This window comes from Lithobates pipiens, unplaced genomic scaffold (assembly GCF_037356315.1).
Source record: "Lithobates pipiens isolate NorthernLeopardFrog02 unplaced genomic scaffold, aLitPip1_a1.2 Scaffold_23, whole genome shotgun sequence".
Classification (NCBI taxonomy): Eukaryota; Metazoa; Chordata; class Amphibia; order Anura; family Ranidae; genus Lithobates; species Lithobates pipiens.
Window position 1 is genome coordinate 244536215 of NW_027507785.1, and position 17597 is coordinate 244553811.

General features: G+C 42.0%; 1 protein-coding gene across 2 annotated transcripts in view; it reads right to left on the minus strand.

The window, feature by feature from the left end:
* LOC143928224 (calcium-activated chloride channel regulator 1-like) overlaps positions 1–17597 on the minus strand; it is a 108868-nt gene that overhangs the window by 54191 nt on the left and 37080 nt on the right. The window contains exons 2-4 of one of the 2 annotated variants that reach the window (XM_077452975.1): positions 14137–14224; positions 13353–13461; positions 9375–9558 (exon numbers count right to left, since the gene is read on the minus strand). In XM_077452975.1, the coding sequence (XP_077309101.1) occupies positions 9375–9558; positions 13353–13453 (285 nt within the window). In that variant the 5' untranslated portion in view covers positions 13454–13461; positions 14137–14224. The remainder of the gene's footprint in view (positions 1–9374; positions 9559–13352; positions 13462–14136; positions 14225–17597) is intronic. The other variant, XM_077452974.1, reaches the window with a different exon arrangement.

Consider the following 17597-nt stretch of genomic DNA (forward strand, 5'->3'; position numbering starts at 1 on the left):
GCACCTTGTCCTGCATCCTTCCCAGCAGCCAGAAGAGTGACCCAATGGGCCGTGAAAGACAGGTAACGTCCCTGTCCATGCCTGCTGGACCATGAGTCAGCGGTAATATGCACCTTACCGCTGACCGCCCTGTCCAGCGAGGCAAGGACATTGCCTTCCACATGCCGGTAGAGAGCCGGAATCGCCTTCCGTGAGAAAAAGTGGCGTTTGGGGACCTGCCACTGAGGAACCGCACATTGTACAAACTCACGGAAGGGGGCCGAGTCTACCAACTGAAAAGGCAGCAGTTGAAGTGCTAGCAATTTAGCCAAGCTAGCATTCAACCGCTGGGCATGTGGATGGCTGGGAGTAAACTTCTTCCGCCGGTCCAGCAGCTGGGGCAGGGACATTTGCCTGCTATAATCGGACGTGGATGTACCACTAGCAGAGTTCCCGGAAGCACTTGGCTGTGACACACCTAATTCTACACCTTCATTCCTCTCAGAGCAGGTTTCAGAGAGGACTGAAGGTCTAGTGGGGTTGGAGATGCCAGCTGATGAGGAGCAAGGAGAGGTCCGCTTTGTTCTTTGGTGTGGGTCTCTGAGGAACGCTTGCCAACGAGCTGCATGGCAGGTCAACATATGTCTGGTCAAGCATGTGGTGCCCAAGTGGCTGATGTTTTGGCCACGTGAGATACGCTTGAGACATATGTTGCAAATAGCAGCGGTGCGATCTGATGCACTCGTCTCAAAAAAGGCCCACACCAAAGAACTTTTAGAATAACGCGCAGAGGAAGCGCTCTGCGCAGGCGGAGCTCTGCGGTGTGATTCAGTCGGTGTGCTGCCCCTAAGCTGGCCCCCGGAGGGCATCCTGCCTCGTTGGACATGTGCCTCCTCCTCCTCCTCCTCCTCCCTCCTTCCAGGCACCCACGTGGAGTCAGTGCCCTCATCATCCCCTCCCTCTTCATCGCTGTAGCAAACCTGGCAGTATGCTGCAGCTTGTGGAACATGACTGCCAGATTGCTGTCCTTCTTGAGCATCCCCTCTCTCTGCGCTCACGCTACTGCCTTCCTCTAGCTGTGTGTCATCATCAGAGCCCACCAAACACTGGGAATCCTCCTGGAGCATGTACCCAACACTGTGCTCAAAGAGTTCAGGAGACTCCTCAGGAGGACGTGGTGGGTATAGGGAAGGAGTCACTGATGATGACATTGAGAGGAGGGAAGACGATGCGTTGGCAGCTGCTTTGCTACTACCCTGAGACTGGGTCAGAGAGGATGAGGAGGATGAAGAGGGCTTGGTCATCCACTCTACCAAGTCGTTGGCATGTTGCGGTTCAACATGTCCAGCTGCAGAAAAGAAGGACAAGCATGTCCCATGGCCACGTGCTGATGACAATGCACCGCGTCCACGACCAGCACTGTTGTCTCTAGACACAGAGCCTGCTTGCCCTCTTTTATCGGCTCGCGCCTGTCTGCCTCTGCTTGCTGGCCTTCCAGACATGGTAATGGCCTGAAGGGAGTTGGGTAAAACAGTAGTTGGGTAGTTTATATTGAGCTGGAGGCACACAACACCCACCAACTCCTGCAGATGCCTTTTTTATAGAACAGCAGAGATAAAGGGGTATATACAGATGTATACTGTGCTGTGCTGGAAGCACACACAACTTCCAATAACTCCTGCAGATGACAATTGGGCCCAAATAGAGAACAGCTATGTAGGTGGATTATAGCGGTATGTACTGGGTACAGAGCACGCAGACAGCACGCACTATCTCCTGACACTACTGACTGCAAGCTCTATTGTTAAAGATGGACCACTAGTTATATAGGTGAGGTGAATATCACGGTGTATACTGCGGTCAGGGCACGCAGACAATAACCAGAAAACAGCAGAGTTAAAGGGGTATATACAGATGTATACTGTGCTGTGCTGGAAGCACACACAACTTCCAATAACTCCTGCAGATGACAATTGGGCTCAAATAGAGAACAGCTATGTAGGTGGATTTTAGCGGTATGTACTGGGTACAGAGCACGCAGACAGCACGCACTATCTCCTGACACTACTGACTGCAGGCTCTATTGTTAAAGCTAGATCACTAGCTATATAGGTGAGGTGAATATAGTGGTGTATACTGCGGTCAGGGCACAGACAATAACCACTACACAAGAGCAAGATAGGAAATCAGCCAAAAACGATTGGTGTGTAACTGTGTTGAAGGTACACAGAACACCCACTGCTTCAGATGCCAACACACTACACGAGGCCGCCTCAAAGGCGGCCTTATATAGTGTGGGGCGTGCACTACACAGCCTGAGCTATGATTGGCCACAGGCATCCTGCCTGTGGCCAATCATGGCTCTCCTCGCTGCTGGCGCTGCGATTGGCCAAGCATGCGGGGTCACAGTGCATGCTTGGCCAATCATGAGCCAGCAATGCACTGCGCCACCGCAGTGCATTGTGGTCCGCGCGCCACACGAATTTTGACGCGAACGGACCAAGAGTTCGGATTTCGCCGAACGGACGAACAGCCAATGTTCGAGTCGAACATGCATTTCGACTCGAACACGAAGCTCATCCCTAGTTATGGCTTATGAATTAATAATAGCTCAAGTTATCCACTTGAACTCTGGAAGGTTTTACCCCCTTCATAATCAGGACATTTTTTTTGCTATTTAGCATTGTGCTACTTCAACTGCCAATTGCATCTTAATGCAATACTGTAGGCAAATTACATTTTTATAATTTTTTCCCACATACATAGAGCTTTATTTTGGTGGTATTTGATCATCACTGGGTTTTAAATTTTTTGGCATATAAATGACAAAGGACTGACCATTTTAAAATAAATGATACCATAGATAACATGTTTTTCGGTTTTTACATTAGGAGCATATATTGAGCTTGGCAATTCCAATTAGAACTTAAATAATGCATTACAATTTAACTAAACCATTCCATTCCACCACAGCATCTGCCCTATAAATCCCACTCCCGCCTTATCACCCTCACCCTCCTACTACTCCTAATGTCTGGTGACATTGCACCAAACCCCCTGCCCTCCCACACCCAATTGCTACCCCCAAAATATGCTGTCTACCTCCTCCAACAGTCGTAACTCCCACCTTCTCATCCCAATTCCCCTAATTCCACAAGTTGGCCCCCCTCTTTCATGTGCCCTCTAGAATGCCCGTTCAGTCTTCAACAAACTAGCCTCTATCAATGACATTTTCCTCTCCAAATCCCCTAATATATTTGCTATAACTGAAACCTGGTTCCAGGAATCTGACTCTGACACATACCTCTCCAGCTGCCCTGTCCCACAGTGGCCTCCTTTGGACACAATCCACCAGACCCAGTGGACGAAAAGGAGGTGGCGTCGGACTTCTCCTCTCCCCACAATGCACCTTTCAGGTACTTCCCACACCTCCCTCTCTTTCCCCCCTGCTCTTTCGAAATGCACTGCATTTGTCTTTTCTCTCCAGTTTGTCTGAGGGTCGCAGTTATTTATTGACCTCCTGGACCAGTGTCACACTTTCTGGATGATTTCTCTGCATGGCTACCCTATTTTCTCTCATCTGAAGTACCTGTTATCATCCTAGGTGACTTTAACATTCCAATTAATGTTAATACTGCTACCACGTCTAAACTACTCAACCTAACCTCCTCTTTTAACCTAACACAATGGACACAAACCACCACTCACTCCAACGGGAACACACTCGACCTCGTATTCTCCCATCGCTGCACTCCCTGCAATTTCTATAACACACCCTTTCCTCTCTCTGATCACAACCTTATCCTTTTCACTCTCTCCTTGTCTCCTACATCCCATGCTGCCAACCTACAAACCACTACCCGCAGAAACCTTCGCAGCCTCAACCCTTCCCTTCTTCATTCTGCTACTGATGGCCTTTATGACAAAATTGCACCCCTGTCCTGCCCAGACCTAACCACTTTCATCTACAACAACACGCTGTCATCCTCCCTAGATGTACTTGCTCCTCTTGTTAAGCACAGAACAAGGCCCCGTCTGCCACAACCCTGGCAAACAGACGACACCAGAAGTCTCAAGAGACACAGCCGGGTTCTTGAGCGAGCATGGCGTAAATCTAAGTCCCTGCAAGACTTTACCCTCTACAAATCTGCCCTTCTCAAATACAACTCCTGCCTCCACACTGCTAAACAAACCTATTACAACACTCTCATCAAAACCCTCTCATCCAAACCTCGTCAACTCTTTTCTACCCTTAATTCCTTACTTCACCCCCCATTTACCCCACCCACCAACTTGCTTACTGCTCAACAGATTGTCAACCTTTTCAATAGCAAAATTCACACAATTCGCAGGGAGATGATATCCAGCATTAAACTTCCTCCCCTACCCAACAAAACAGGTCCAACACCATGCTTAATACTCTCCTCTTTTTGCCCAGTTACCACAGATGAATTTAATAAACTCCTCTCCACAGCCCACCTCACTACCTGCTCCCTGGACAATGTCCCCTCACAATTACTGCTACCACCTTCCCACTCTATCCTTAACTCCCCAACCCACATCTTGAACCTCTCCCTCTTCTCTGGCACCTTTCCTTCCCTGCTCAAACATGCACTGGTTACCCCCATACTCAAAAAACCCTTACTAGACCCCACCTGTTTGAAAAACTTAAGACCCATCTCCCTGCTACCGTTTGCCTCCAAGCTCATCGAACACCTTGTCCAAGACCAAATGAGTCGCTACCACATGGACAACAACCTTCTCGACCCCCTACAGTCTGGCTTCCGCCCACAACATTCTACTGAAACTGCCCTACTTAAACTCACCAATGACCTACTAACTGCCAAAACCAACACCCACTACTCCATACTCATACTTTTAGACCTCTCTGCTGCCTTTGAAACAGTTGACCACCTGCTCCTCCTCAACAAATTATGCTCCCTTGGCCTCCGTGATTCTGCTTTATCCTGGTTTTCCTCCTACCTATCTCAGCGCACTTTCAGTGTCACCTACAACTCCATCTCCTCCGCTCCCCTTCCTCTTTCTGTTGGGGTACCCCAAGGTTCTGTCCTAGGGCCCCTCCTATTCTCTCTCTATACCTCTTTCCTGGGCCAGTTGATAACCCCCATGGTTTCCAATACCACCTCTAAACCCAGATATATCTCTCCAATCCTCAACTCACCCCCTCAATCTCCTCACAGATCTCAAACTTACTGAATGATATATCATTATGGATGTCACACCACTTCCTCAAACTCAATCTTTGTAAAACTGAGCTTGTTATATTTCCTCCTTCACGACCCCCCCACCCCCGTGACTTCACCATTAACATAAACAACACAACCATTGGTCCCTCCACACAAGCCAGGGTCCTGGGTGTAATCCTTGACTCTGACCTTTCCTTCAGCCCCCATATCCAATCACTGGCTAAATCCTGCCGCCTTCACCCTTGCAACATCTCTAGAATTCGACCCTTCCTGACTAATGACAACACAAAGCAACTCGTTCACTCCTTGATTATTTCCCGCCTTGATTACTGCAACTCTCTCCTTAATGGCCTACCCTTAAGCAGGCTATCCCCCCTTCAGTCTATTATGAATGCTGCTACTAGACTAATACACCTCACTAATCGATCCGTGACTGCTTCCCCTCTCTGCCAATCCCTTCACTGGCTTCCCCTACCCCACCGTGTAAAATTCAAAATGCTAACCATAACATACAAAGCCATCCACAACATCTCCCCCATCTACATCACCAACCTCACCTGCAGATATCGCCCAAATCATCCCCCCCACTCTTCCCAGGACCTCCTGCTTTCTAGCTCCCTTGTTACCTCCTCCCATGCTCGCCTTCAAGACTTCTCCAGAGTCTCTCCCATCCTCTGGAACTCCCTGCCCCAGTCTGTCCGATCAGCCCCTACCCTGTCCACCTTTAGGAGTTCCCTGAAAACTCATTTATTCAGGGAAGCCTATCCCACACCAACCTAACTGTCCCCGAGCCACCCCCATCAAAGCATTCTCTGCAGCTATTACCTTTTGTACCACCACCCCCTCCCTTTAGAATGTAAGCTCTACGAGCAGGGCCCTTCTGTACCTTTTGTATTGTACTGTAATTGTGTTGCCCTCCCCCCTTATACATTGTAAAGCTCTGCATAAACTGTTGGCGCTATATAAATCGTGTATAATAATAATAATAATAATAATAATAATATAATAACTAAACCCATAAGATCTTAGTTGACTAAAATGTAGTGGAGATTTTAGTGGACACATAGATACATCATTTGTCTGGTTGAAAAAAGACACAAGTCCATCTAATTCAATAGTCCAACCAATAGCTGAAAAAAAAATCCTATACCCACAGTTTATCCAGAGGAAGGCAAAAAAAAATCCCAATAAAGCATTAACCAATTAAATCCAGCAGGGGAAAAAATTGTTCCCAATGTCCCAAGAGACAATTGGAACCAACTCTTGAGGGAGTCTATTCCACATTTTCACAGCTCTTACTGTGAAGAAACCTTTCTATATTTGGAGATTAAATCTATTTTCCTCCAGACATAAAGAGTGCCCCCTTGACCTCTGTGATGACTTTAAAGTGAATAGCTCATCACTGAGTTCACTATATGGACCACTTATATATTTATACACGTTGATCATATCCCCCTTGATCTCCTCTTCTCAAGAGAGAATAAATTCAGTTCAGCTAATCATTCCTCATACCTGAGCTCCTCCATGCCTCTTATCAGTTTGGTCGCTCTTCTCTGCACTTTCTCCAGTTCCCCGGTATCCTTTTTGTGAACACCATAATGTACTGGAGATTTCAGTCGACTAAAATACTAAAACAATTCAGATGAATGAAATATGACTAAGATTAAAATGGCATTTTAGTCAAAAGAGTATGACTAAAACTAAATAGAAATTTTATGTCAACATGAACACTGTTATGCTCTATGTCAGAGTTCCCCAATTTGCGGCTCGGGTGACAGATGCTGCCCCTTGCTTGCTTTTATCTGGCCCTTGGAGCACTATTTCATCCACTGATACCAACAATGCGGCCTAATTCCCCCCCCCACTGACACCAATGAATGGGGCACAATTCCCCCCAATGATACCAAAATTGGGGCCCAAAGACATCTATGATCGGGCCCAATGACACCAATGATGGGGCCCAATAATATCAACGATGGGGCACAATTCCTCCTACTTACCCCAATAATGGGACACAATTGCTCAAACTGAAACAACGGGGCATTATTTTTTCTAGCTGATGTCGGGTCCTTTTCTACTCCTACTATCCACAGTCCGCCCCTTCTAAATTCTGAAGAACAATAAACTGGACCTTTATTTGGAAAGTTTAGAGGCTCCTGCTCCATGTTATCATAAACTGTGGCTAAAAAAGATGATCAGTATATTTGTTTTTCCTAACTTGACTACTGTAATGATCTATTTGTTGGGGTATCTAAATCCACATGTAGCAAACTACAGTATGTCCTAAATCCGGCAGGCAGAATCCTGACAAGGTCTATTGTAAGTAATCATATTAAGCCTCGTGTACACTACAGCTGCTAAAGTGAAGTTAAGGAGCAGTTGGGTGTTTTTTTTTTCAGCAGCCCCTGAACTCTCCTCCATGTTATCTTATGTGTAAATGTGCACAGGGTAATTTATAGTAGTTTAGAGGCAGTTGTGGTTACAGGCATTTTTTGAAAGCAGAAAAATTACGTTGAGGACTGTAGTTAACTGGCATTTCAAACGCCAAATGCTTGTAACTGCTTCTTACCACGGTAAACCGTTTTTATGCTTGTTTGCGTTTATAAGCGTTTTTAAAGGGGAAACCATTTCTGATGGTATAAAAATGTTAAAAAAACACAAATTTCAACACATGCTGTTTCTTGCATCAATGGATGAGCCCAGTAGCGATGAATTCTGATCCTCTCATGCAATGTTCTACGTGTTTGAAGCCTCTGCAACATTAGGAGCATTTCCTCACACATGTTTGTGATGAATCCATAGTAAAAACACAAAAAATAAGACAGCTATCTACAAGCACATTGCTATTTGCTGCTGCTTTGTCTTCTCTCACAGAATCGCTGAAATAGTTAATAATTTACTTGTTTTTCATGCATTGTGGGCATTTGGGAGGGTCTCCTGAGGTTATCTTTAAAAAACGCTTCTAACCTCAAATGCTCATAACTGCTACTAAACTTGCATTAACTCAGTATATAAAAGTTGTAAAATGGAAGTTTTTCACTGTCGGTTTCCAGATGTCAGTTTCCAGCGTTCAGAAGAGGTTTTCAGCTCCACTGTGTACACGAGCCCTTAAGCCCCGTACACACGAGAGGACTTATGTCCGACAGACTTCCGAAGGAGTTCCGTCGGAGTTCTGCCGGAGTTCCGACGGAGTTCTGACGGACTTTTCGGCTGAGCGGACTTGGCCACACACAATCACACTAAACTCCGACGGATTCGAACGTAATGACTTACGACTGGATTCGAATAAGGAAGTTCATAGCCAGTAGCCAATAGCTGCCCTAGCGTCGGTTTTAGTCCGTCGGAATAGCATACACACGAGCGAATTTTTCGAAGGGACCGGGTCCGGCGGAGTTCCTTCGGAAAAATTTGAAGCATGTTCCATATTCTAAAGTCCTTCGGACTTTGGCGAGTCAAAAGTCCGTTGCAGCCCACACACGATCGAATAGTCTGACGGAATCAGTCCGTCGGACTTTGGATGTTGAAAAGTCTGCTCGTGTGTACGGGGCTTTAGTGTTTTAAGCTTTTGCAATGACTTCAAAATCCACCCTATAAGGCTCTGCATGGCCTGCCAATCTTTCGCCTGTCTGGCCTTTTATCACCCTACTCCCTCCCCTCATAATCTACACTGTGTGCCCCTTAAACCCATCTACATTTTATGGGGCCTTCTCCTTTTTATACCCAACAAATATGAAATTTTCTTCCCAAGTACATGAAAAAGTCACCTTGTTTAAACTCTTTCAGCTCAAAACTGACAACTTTCTTCTTTAGACGTGCCTTTGCCTAACTGTTCATTTTCTTTTTTTAATTAGTTTTTGTTTCTTCTGTAAAGTGTTTGGAGAAGGTACCTTTAAAAGCACAATATAAAACAATGTTTATTATTATGTGCTTTAATATTTTTAATGGTTGTTATATTGTGCATTTTAGGGTGGGCATGTACAATCCCATATTAACCTGCAAAGAATGTTTGCACATATTAAATAAAGAATTACTAGCTTAATGTAAATCATTTACTAAATGAAAAATACCTTTTCATTGAGTGTGTGTAACAGTATTGAACGAAAGCTTTTATTAAATTTAACAATGCATTATTTTCAGTACTTAACTGTTTTGACTCCCTTTTAATAAACTGAGAGGCTGAATACTCACATCAGTCAAAGCCTGTGAATACATGATAGATTCCCGCATAAACTGGGATGTATCAGGCAGAAATATACATCCCTGTTCATAGAGGCCAGTATCAGGATCGAAGTGGCAATGCTGTGTTGGACATGATTCTTCTTGGCATTGGCCAGTTAAGATAATGTTATTTCCAAAAATATCTGCAGGACATCTAGAAAGCAAATAATAAAAAGTACACATCATGTAAAGTTACTGGGAAGTGATTACCAAAGCCCATTACTTTATCGTTACATTATTAATGATTTATAAAAACTAAAGGAAAGTGTTTCTGTGGACATCCCTAACAACTTGAAGTGTATCTACATCCAAAACCAAAAATGTAATATATTGTAGCTGATCAGTCCTTAAAAGGTGTGGCTGTATTATTTTCTTTCTTTGAGGCTTGTTTTCCTTTTTTTCAGTTTCATATCAGTGGGGTATTTTTTGCCACTTGGGGATAGCAATGATTGAGGCATGCACTGGACTTCAAACATGTTTGCCTTTGTTCATCTTCATTACATAGTGGATTCACACAAACAGTAGAATTTTTAAGAATAAGACCCCTTTCACACTGGGACGCTTTGCGGGTGCTACAGAGCTAAAAATAGCACCCGCAAAGTGCCCTGAAAGAGCCGCTTCATTCACTCCAGTGTGAAAGCCTGAGGGCTTTCACACTGGAGCGGTGCGCTGGCAGGACGGTAAAAAAAAGTACTGCTAGAAGCATCTTTGGAGCCGTAGAGGAGCAGTGTGTATACTGCTCCTACACCACTCGTGACCATTGAAATTAATGGGGCAGCGTGACTATACCATCGACAAAGCGCTGCTGCAGCAGCGCTATGCGGGTGGTCTTAACACTTTTTCACCCTCTAGCAGGGGTTAAAAGCGCCCCACTAGCGGCCGAATAGCTACACAAATACGACGGTAAAGTGCCGCTAAAAATGGTGGTGCTTTTGCGGCAGCGCTGCCCCCGCTCCAGTGTGAAAGGGGCCTAAAGAAAAAGTCCTTTGGGCTTTTTTTTTAAGTTACAAAAAATTACAAGGACACTACATTTCTGGCAAGATTGATGAACATATTTTGTACTTGCCAAAAAAGTTAAATTAAATGCAGTCACCACATCTAGCTCCTTCCAGTTTTAAATTGGATGAAGTTCATATTTCCTCACATGCTTACTTGTCTACAATGTTGTATACAGTCATACAGCCCTCAAAAGAGGCTTCTGGATAATAAAAGGATACTATACCAGGGCAGATATATGCTGGGCTAGGACAGTTGTTGGACTGATTGCGGCACAACCAAATTCTGGTGCCTTCCCATATACTAAGGGGCGTATAATAGAGAAACTGCCAATAAATTTACAATGTGCAAAGATAAATTGCAGATGCTCCTGAAAATTAAGTGGAATATGGGACATTATAAATCCTGCAGCAGTGGAGTCGGCCAGAATAAAAGGAAATCTATACAATAATTCATGTTTTTTGGATTTTCTGGCATTCTTTTGTCCTTTCTGTCTTTATTTACATAACGGTTTGACATAGTAGGTTTTACTCAAATAAAGGTAGATTTTATATTACTTACAGTGCCTTAAAAAGTATTCATACCCCTTGAAATTTTCCACATTTTGTCATGTTACAACCAAAAACATAAATGTATTTTATTGGGATTTTATGTGATAGACAAGACAAAGTGGCACATAATTGTGAAGTGGAAGGAAAATGATAAATGGTTTTCAAATGTTTTTACAAATAAATGAAAAGTGTGGCATGCATTTGTATTCAGCCCCTCAATACTTTGTAGAACCATGTTTCACTGCAATTACAGCTGTAAGTCTTTTTGGGGATGTCTCTACCAGCTTTGCACATCCAGAGAGTGAATTTTTTTCCCCCATTGTTCTTTGCAAAATAGCTCAAGCTCTGCCAGATTGGATGGAGAGCACCTGTGAACAGTAATTTTAAAGTCTTGCCACAGATTCTCAATTGGATTTAGATTTGGACTTTGACTGGGCCATTCTAACACATGAATATGCTTTTATCTAAACCATTCTATTGTAGCTCTGGCTGTATGTTTAGGGTCATTGTCCTGCTGTAAAGTGAACCTCCGCCCCAGTCTCAAGTCCTTTGCAGAATCTAACAGGTTTTCTTCTAAGATTGCCCTGTATTTGGCTCCATCCATCTTCCCATCAACTCTGACCAGCTTCGCTGCCCTTGCTGAAAAAAATCATTCTCACAACATGATGATGCCACCACCATGTTTTACAGTGAGGATGGTGTGTTCAGGGTAAGGTGCAGTGTTAGTTTTCCACCACACATAGTGTTTTGCTTTTAGGCCAAAAAGTTCACTTTTGGTCTCATCTGACCAGAGCACCTTCTTCCACATGTTTGCTGTGTCCCTGACATGGCTTCCTCGCAAACTGCAAACAGGACTTATTATGGCTTTCTTTCAACAATAGCTTTCTTCTTGCCACTCTTCCATAAAGGCCAGATTTGTGGAGTGCACGACTAATAGTTGTCCTGTGGACAGATTCTCCCACCAGAGATGTCGATCTCTGCAACTTCTTCGGAGTTACCATGGGCCTCTTGGCTGCTTCTCTGATTAATGCTCTCCTTGCCCGGCCTGTCAGTTTAGGTGGACGCCCATGTCTTGGTAGGTTTTCAGTTGCGCCATACTCTTTCCATTTTCAGATGATAGATTGAACAGTACTCCGTGAGATGTTCAATGCTTGGGATATTTTTTATAACCTAACCCTGCTTTAAACATCTCTACAACTTTATCCTTGACCTATCTGGTATGTTCCTTGGCACTTATGATGCTGTTTGTTCACTACGGTTCTCTAATTGTGTGACTTCTGAAAGCAATTGATTCCACTAGACTTTAATTAAGGGTATCAGCATAAAGGAGGCTGAATTCAAATGCAGACCATTTATCATTTCCCTGCACTTCACAATTATGTGCCACTTTGTCTTGGTCTATCACATAAAATCCCAATAAAATACATTTAACTTTTTGGTTGTATCATGACAAAATGTGGAAAATTTCAAGGGATATGAATACTTTTTCAAGGCACTGTATGTCTACTCTGATTAAATAGTGCTGAGAAGCAAAGTGCTAGTGAGTATGGACAATTTTATCTAGTGCTGGATTGGGCAAAAGTAGTTTACATTTACGCATGTATGCAGATAATTCAATTCAACAGAACTAAGTATGGCCACCACTGTTATTTCTGTTCAGTATTTGAGCTATTTTGCCAACTCAAGTTTGAGTTCTGCGCAGCCTCCAGGGCTTTCTCTAAAACTATAAGAACCCTCAGACATAAAGTAACTTGGGCAAGTTCTATAATTGGCAAACTATGTCTGACTACATCTACAAAGAATTTGCTTTCCTATGTTATTGATACATGTGCACATTTTCTTGTGTTCCTGATGACTTCAAATACAGAATCCTAGGCTGAGAAGCCTAAAATAGTAGTTACATTTGCCGATAGTACTTGTTTTATCTATTCTAGGCTGAATTTTTCAGTGAATACCAAAATTCTATGGAAATCAGTTGTATTATTATTATTATACATGATTTATATAACACCAAAAGTTTACACAGGACTTTACAGTGTAGACAATACAGTTCAAAACAGATGCAATAGGAGGGAACTGCTCATGGAGCTTACAAACTAAAGGGGGGTGGTACATGAGGTAATAGCTGCAGGGGATGATCTGATGGAGGTGACTCGAGTACGGTTCTTAAGTGGAGGTGGGGTAGGCTTCCCTGAATAAGTGAGTTTTCAGGGATCATCTAAAGGCAGACAGGGTGGGGGCTGACCGAACATACCCGTGTTGAAAGAGCCAGGCACTTAACGCCAAGGCGGCACTTTACCCAAGAAGTGGCCAGTACTAGCAACAGGTCAGGCAAAAGTTTTTTTATTGGTAAACTTTAACTACTAGGCTTACATATTATAATACATAATATATTGCATACCTTGTGGCTTCTACTTTTCCGTATTCTGAAACATAGTAAGGTTTTTCATCATTGTATTCATCATACACCCCCCATCGGAGATGAGCCCATTCATGGACCATTACTCTACCTAAAAAACATCATTTATTTATTTTTCATTTTTTTTAAAGAGCTAATTTAACTGCATTAAAGGAAGGAAGTTTATGAGCAAATCAACTCAGGTAAAATACATATGTTCATGAGCTAATGGTCATGTTTAATGGTATACAACTTATACAAGTTGCTGTTGTCACATCATATAAAACAATAATCTCTACAACCAAAAGGATGTAGAATTGTACTATATATACACTTTATAAGGAGATAAAATATCCACAAAGCTAGATGGAATGATTTTAGGCTAGCTAGAGACATAAACTGAACTCCCTCCACTTTACTTCCCACATCATTATCTTGGAAGAAAACGTAAGGCATTGTGTTATACTGGAGGTTGAACAGGGATTTTCTAGTACACAATATCATTATTATATAAAAAGATAACTGTGTGAATACAATCCAGGTTACTGACATCTAAAACATTTCAAGCAGTGGGGTGGCCTGCTACACAACAGCAATATCAGGGTACCAAAAAAATGGAAAACTGATTGCATTGTCTGTAGTACATATTCAAATGTGACAGTAGCATACCTTTAACTAAAGGCATTTAATACATTAATGATATACGGGTAGTTATAGTCACATCAGAATGTTCTTTCCCTGTGAAGCCCAGCAGCTTGTGTATATAAATGTATATGAATTAACTTACCTATCAGTTGTAGGTGGCATGGGCAGTGAAAGATTTAAAGGGGGCAAAAGGGGGAAGTGCTCTGGGCCCCCAGACAGACGGGCCCCCTCTGTACAAAAATAATAATAATAATAAATATATAAAATAATAAAAAATAAATAATAATAAAGTAATATGCAATCTAAAATAATTAAAAAAAATTCTCTCTTTTATTAACCACTTACGGACCAGCTCACGCTGATTTATGTCGGCACTTTGAAGAGGGATATCATTGTTATGGCAGCAGCTAGCTACAATATCCTCGGTATCCTCTTCTTCAGTGAGTGGTCCGGTTTCCCCGCCCCTCCTGCCGCTCTCCGGTGCCCTCCGTCACTTGCCGGAGCCACCAGCGGAGGTGATCGGATCCTTATTCCTGTTAGGTATGGAGATGAGTGAGGGGAGGATGGACCCCACCCATCTCCATACCATTGCAGGGCGTAAGTGACATCAAAACATCACTTCCGCCCATGGCTCTTAAAGGGAAATGTTTTTTTTTTTCAAACGACATTTTTCTTAGTGCATTTTTGTGTAAATATGAGATCTGAAATCTTTTTGACATCAGATATCATATTTAAGAAGTCCTATTATGCTTTTTTTCTATTACAAGGGATGTTTACATTCCTTGTAATAGAAATAAAAGTGACAGAATAATTTTTTTAAAAAAGAACAGTGTAAAAATAAAAAATAAAATGTAAAATAAATAAATTCAAAAAAATTTAAACACGCCCCGTCCCACCAAGCTCATGTGCAGAAGTGAACACATATGCGAGTAGCACCCACATATCAAAACAATGTTCAAACCACACGTGTGGTATCACCACGTTCGTTAGCATGAGAGCAATAATTCTAGCCTTAGATCTCCTCTGTAACACAAAACATGCAACCTGTAGAATTTTTTCAACGTCGCCTATGGATAATGTTACTCAGTGTAACATTATCTTTCACAATATAAAAAAAAAATTGGGCTAACTTTACTGTTATCTTTTTATCTATTGTTTTATGCAAAAAAAAGTATTTCAACGACCGCAATTTTATTCTCTAGGGTGTTAGAAAAAAAAATACGTATATATATGTTTGGGGGTTCTAATTAATTTTCTAGCAAAAAAATTATTTTAACTTGTACACACTAAATCTCAGAAAGAGACTCGGTCCTGGTTAAATGTATCTTGGAAAGTAATGTTTTGCCAGTCATTATCTTTAAAAGTTTCTACTCTGGACTGATATAGTGTATCATATCTAAACAAATTTTGGCAGGTCAAGCAAAGCACACATAGAGCCCTATGACTTTTTGTGTGCACACATGACCACAGAATGATGTTTTGTCATGCGTTTTAAAAATGTTTGACTGTTATTGAGAAGGTAAGCAAACTCAGTGTATGAGGGGCCCCCAAACCTGAAGTGTCCCGGGCCCCCAAGGTTTAAATCTGACCCTAGAAACAATTGGTAGAAACAATTGAGCTATACGCCTCGGAGGCAATTGAGCTGTGAGAAATAGAGCTCCACAGTTTTACTTTCTATGTAAATTATTTCTTACCTGCCAGTATCTCTTAAAAAAGAATTATGAAGTCCCACTTCTGTTAAGTAAACCCATAATAGTCTTAGAAAATTTGCAAATATTTGTATATTTAGCATTTATTGCTTTATTCTTTGCTTTAGACAAATAGAATTACTGTCAGACAGCAGGAATTAAAAATCCAACCCTGCCATCTACTGAAACTTCAAAGAACTCTTTTGTTGTGCTCTAGAGTTAAAGGAATAGTATACTGTAAATTTACAGTGCTAAATGCTATAAAAAGTTTAATATGACTTTTAAGGAACTTCATAAATGCTGCCAGCCTCAAACAGCTAAATACAAGTTATTATTAACAACACTTGTTAAAAACTGTATCAAAATACACACTTTTTAGTCCTAAATCAGGGACATAATGCATACAGTTTATTAAAATTAATATTCCTTCTTTTAAGGGACCTGGCCTAGTTGTCCCACCTCTACAAATTTGTGTATCAAGCAGTTCAGAGGTTTGTCTTCCATGACATTGGAGCGCTCTCTATTCTCAAGATTCACACCTAGTATTCCCCAGGGCCAAACAGGGAGAGAACTTGTAAGCTTTTAGTCTACTGGCTATATAATTGGACTGGAGAATGTCCCATTATCCCTCCGGGGCCCTCTGGGGGATAACCTGTGTGAAATTGAAGTCAGTGTGCAAATATTATTGTTATGGTCCTTTCATTTTGTCTATTTGTACTCAATTCAAAAAATATAAAATGTATTTAATATTAACCCCTGAAAAAATTCACTGAGGTCACTGAGGTGACGTCACTTCTGGTCACGGCCGAGACTGGAAGTTTGGATTCCATAGCGCTCTATCTGAGTGCAACACCACGGTCCCAGCTGCTGTATGCACAGCAATTTTAACTGTAGGTCTCTACATTGTTTTTAATAAATTCATTAATACTACACCATGAGGATTATTATTCTTATTACATGTGTGAGCCGACTGAGTACCACCAACTACTGAGTCACATACACCCTATGGAGATCAGTGTTGCTGTTGATGTGTGTTACCTTTTGATTTAAGGTGAGCTGCCATTGCACACAGTGGTGGAGTTGGTTTTCTTCCTTGGATTGAGCACTGGATTGGATTGGATTGACTATTCGATTGCTTATATTTCACCTGGATTTTCGAAGCATCATTTAAGCACCTCAACAAAAAATTCTATTACTGTGTTTATTTACATTTTGCACCGGACTTTGGCATCACCATTCATTGTGGATATTCTGTATGATACTCACATTTTTTTTTTTCTGTTTGCACTTTACTAGATGTTAATGTATTTACCATTTTATATGATCTAGTCTTTATTGCAGTTGTGTTGCTTTATTTAGGAATCACTGTTTAAATTTATCACCACTCCACTGATATATTGTTATTTCAATAAATATTATTTGTCAATAAATAGCAGTGCTCATGAGCACAAATGTGCTAAAATTCCCCCATGGGTACTTAATGCACAGGCACCACTTCCTCCATATGCAGTGAGGGATTTATAGGAGCAAGACTGACCCCTTTAGATCTGATGCAAAATGTGTTTCCTTCCCAAGTTTGTGGAGACTACAAAAGCTTTCCAGCACCAGAGTGCATAGTGCTACAACCTAAGTAGTAGTCTTTCATGGATATCCATTAATACCCAAGGGCATTAACTACATGGTGGAAATGTGCCGCGGCTGTAGTCATAAGAACTACCTTCTGTTGACATTATTATTACATAATAAATTTTATTTTAGCTATTTGAGTCTGGTGGTATTTATGAAGCACCTTAAAAGTTCCACTGAGGTGTATATATAGCATTTTCTTTTTTATATGTATTGGGTATGGTTCTTTACAGTCCCTCCAATACCTATATAGTGACTTTTTTATGGTTTTGGACAGAACAAGACAAGG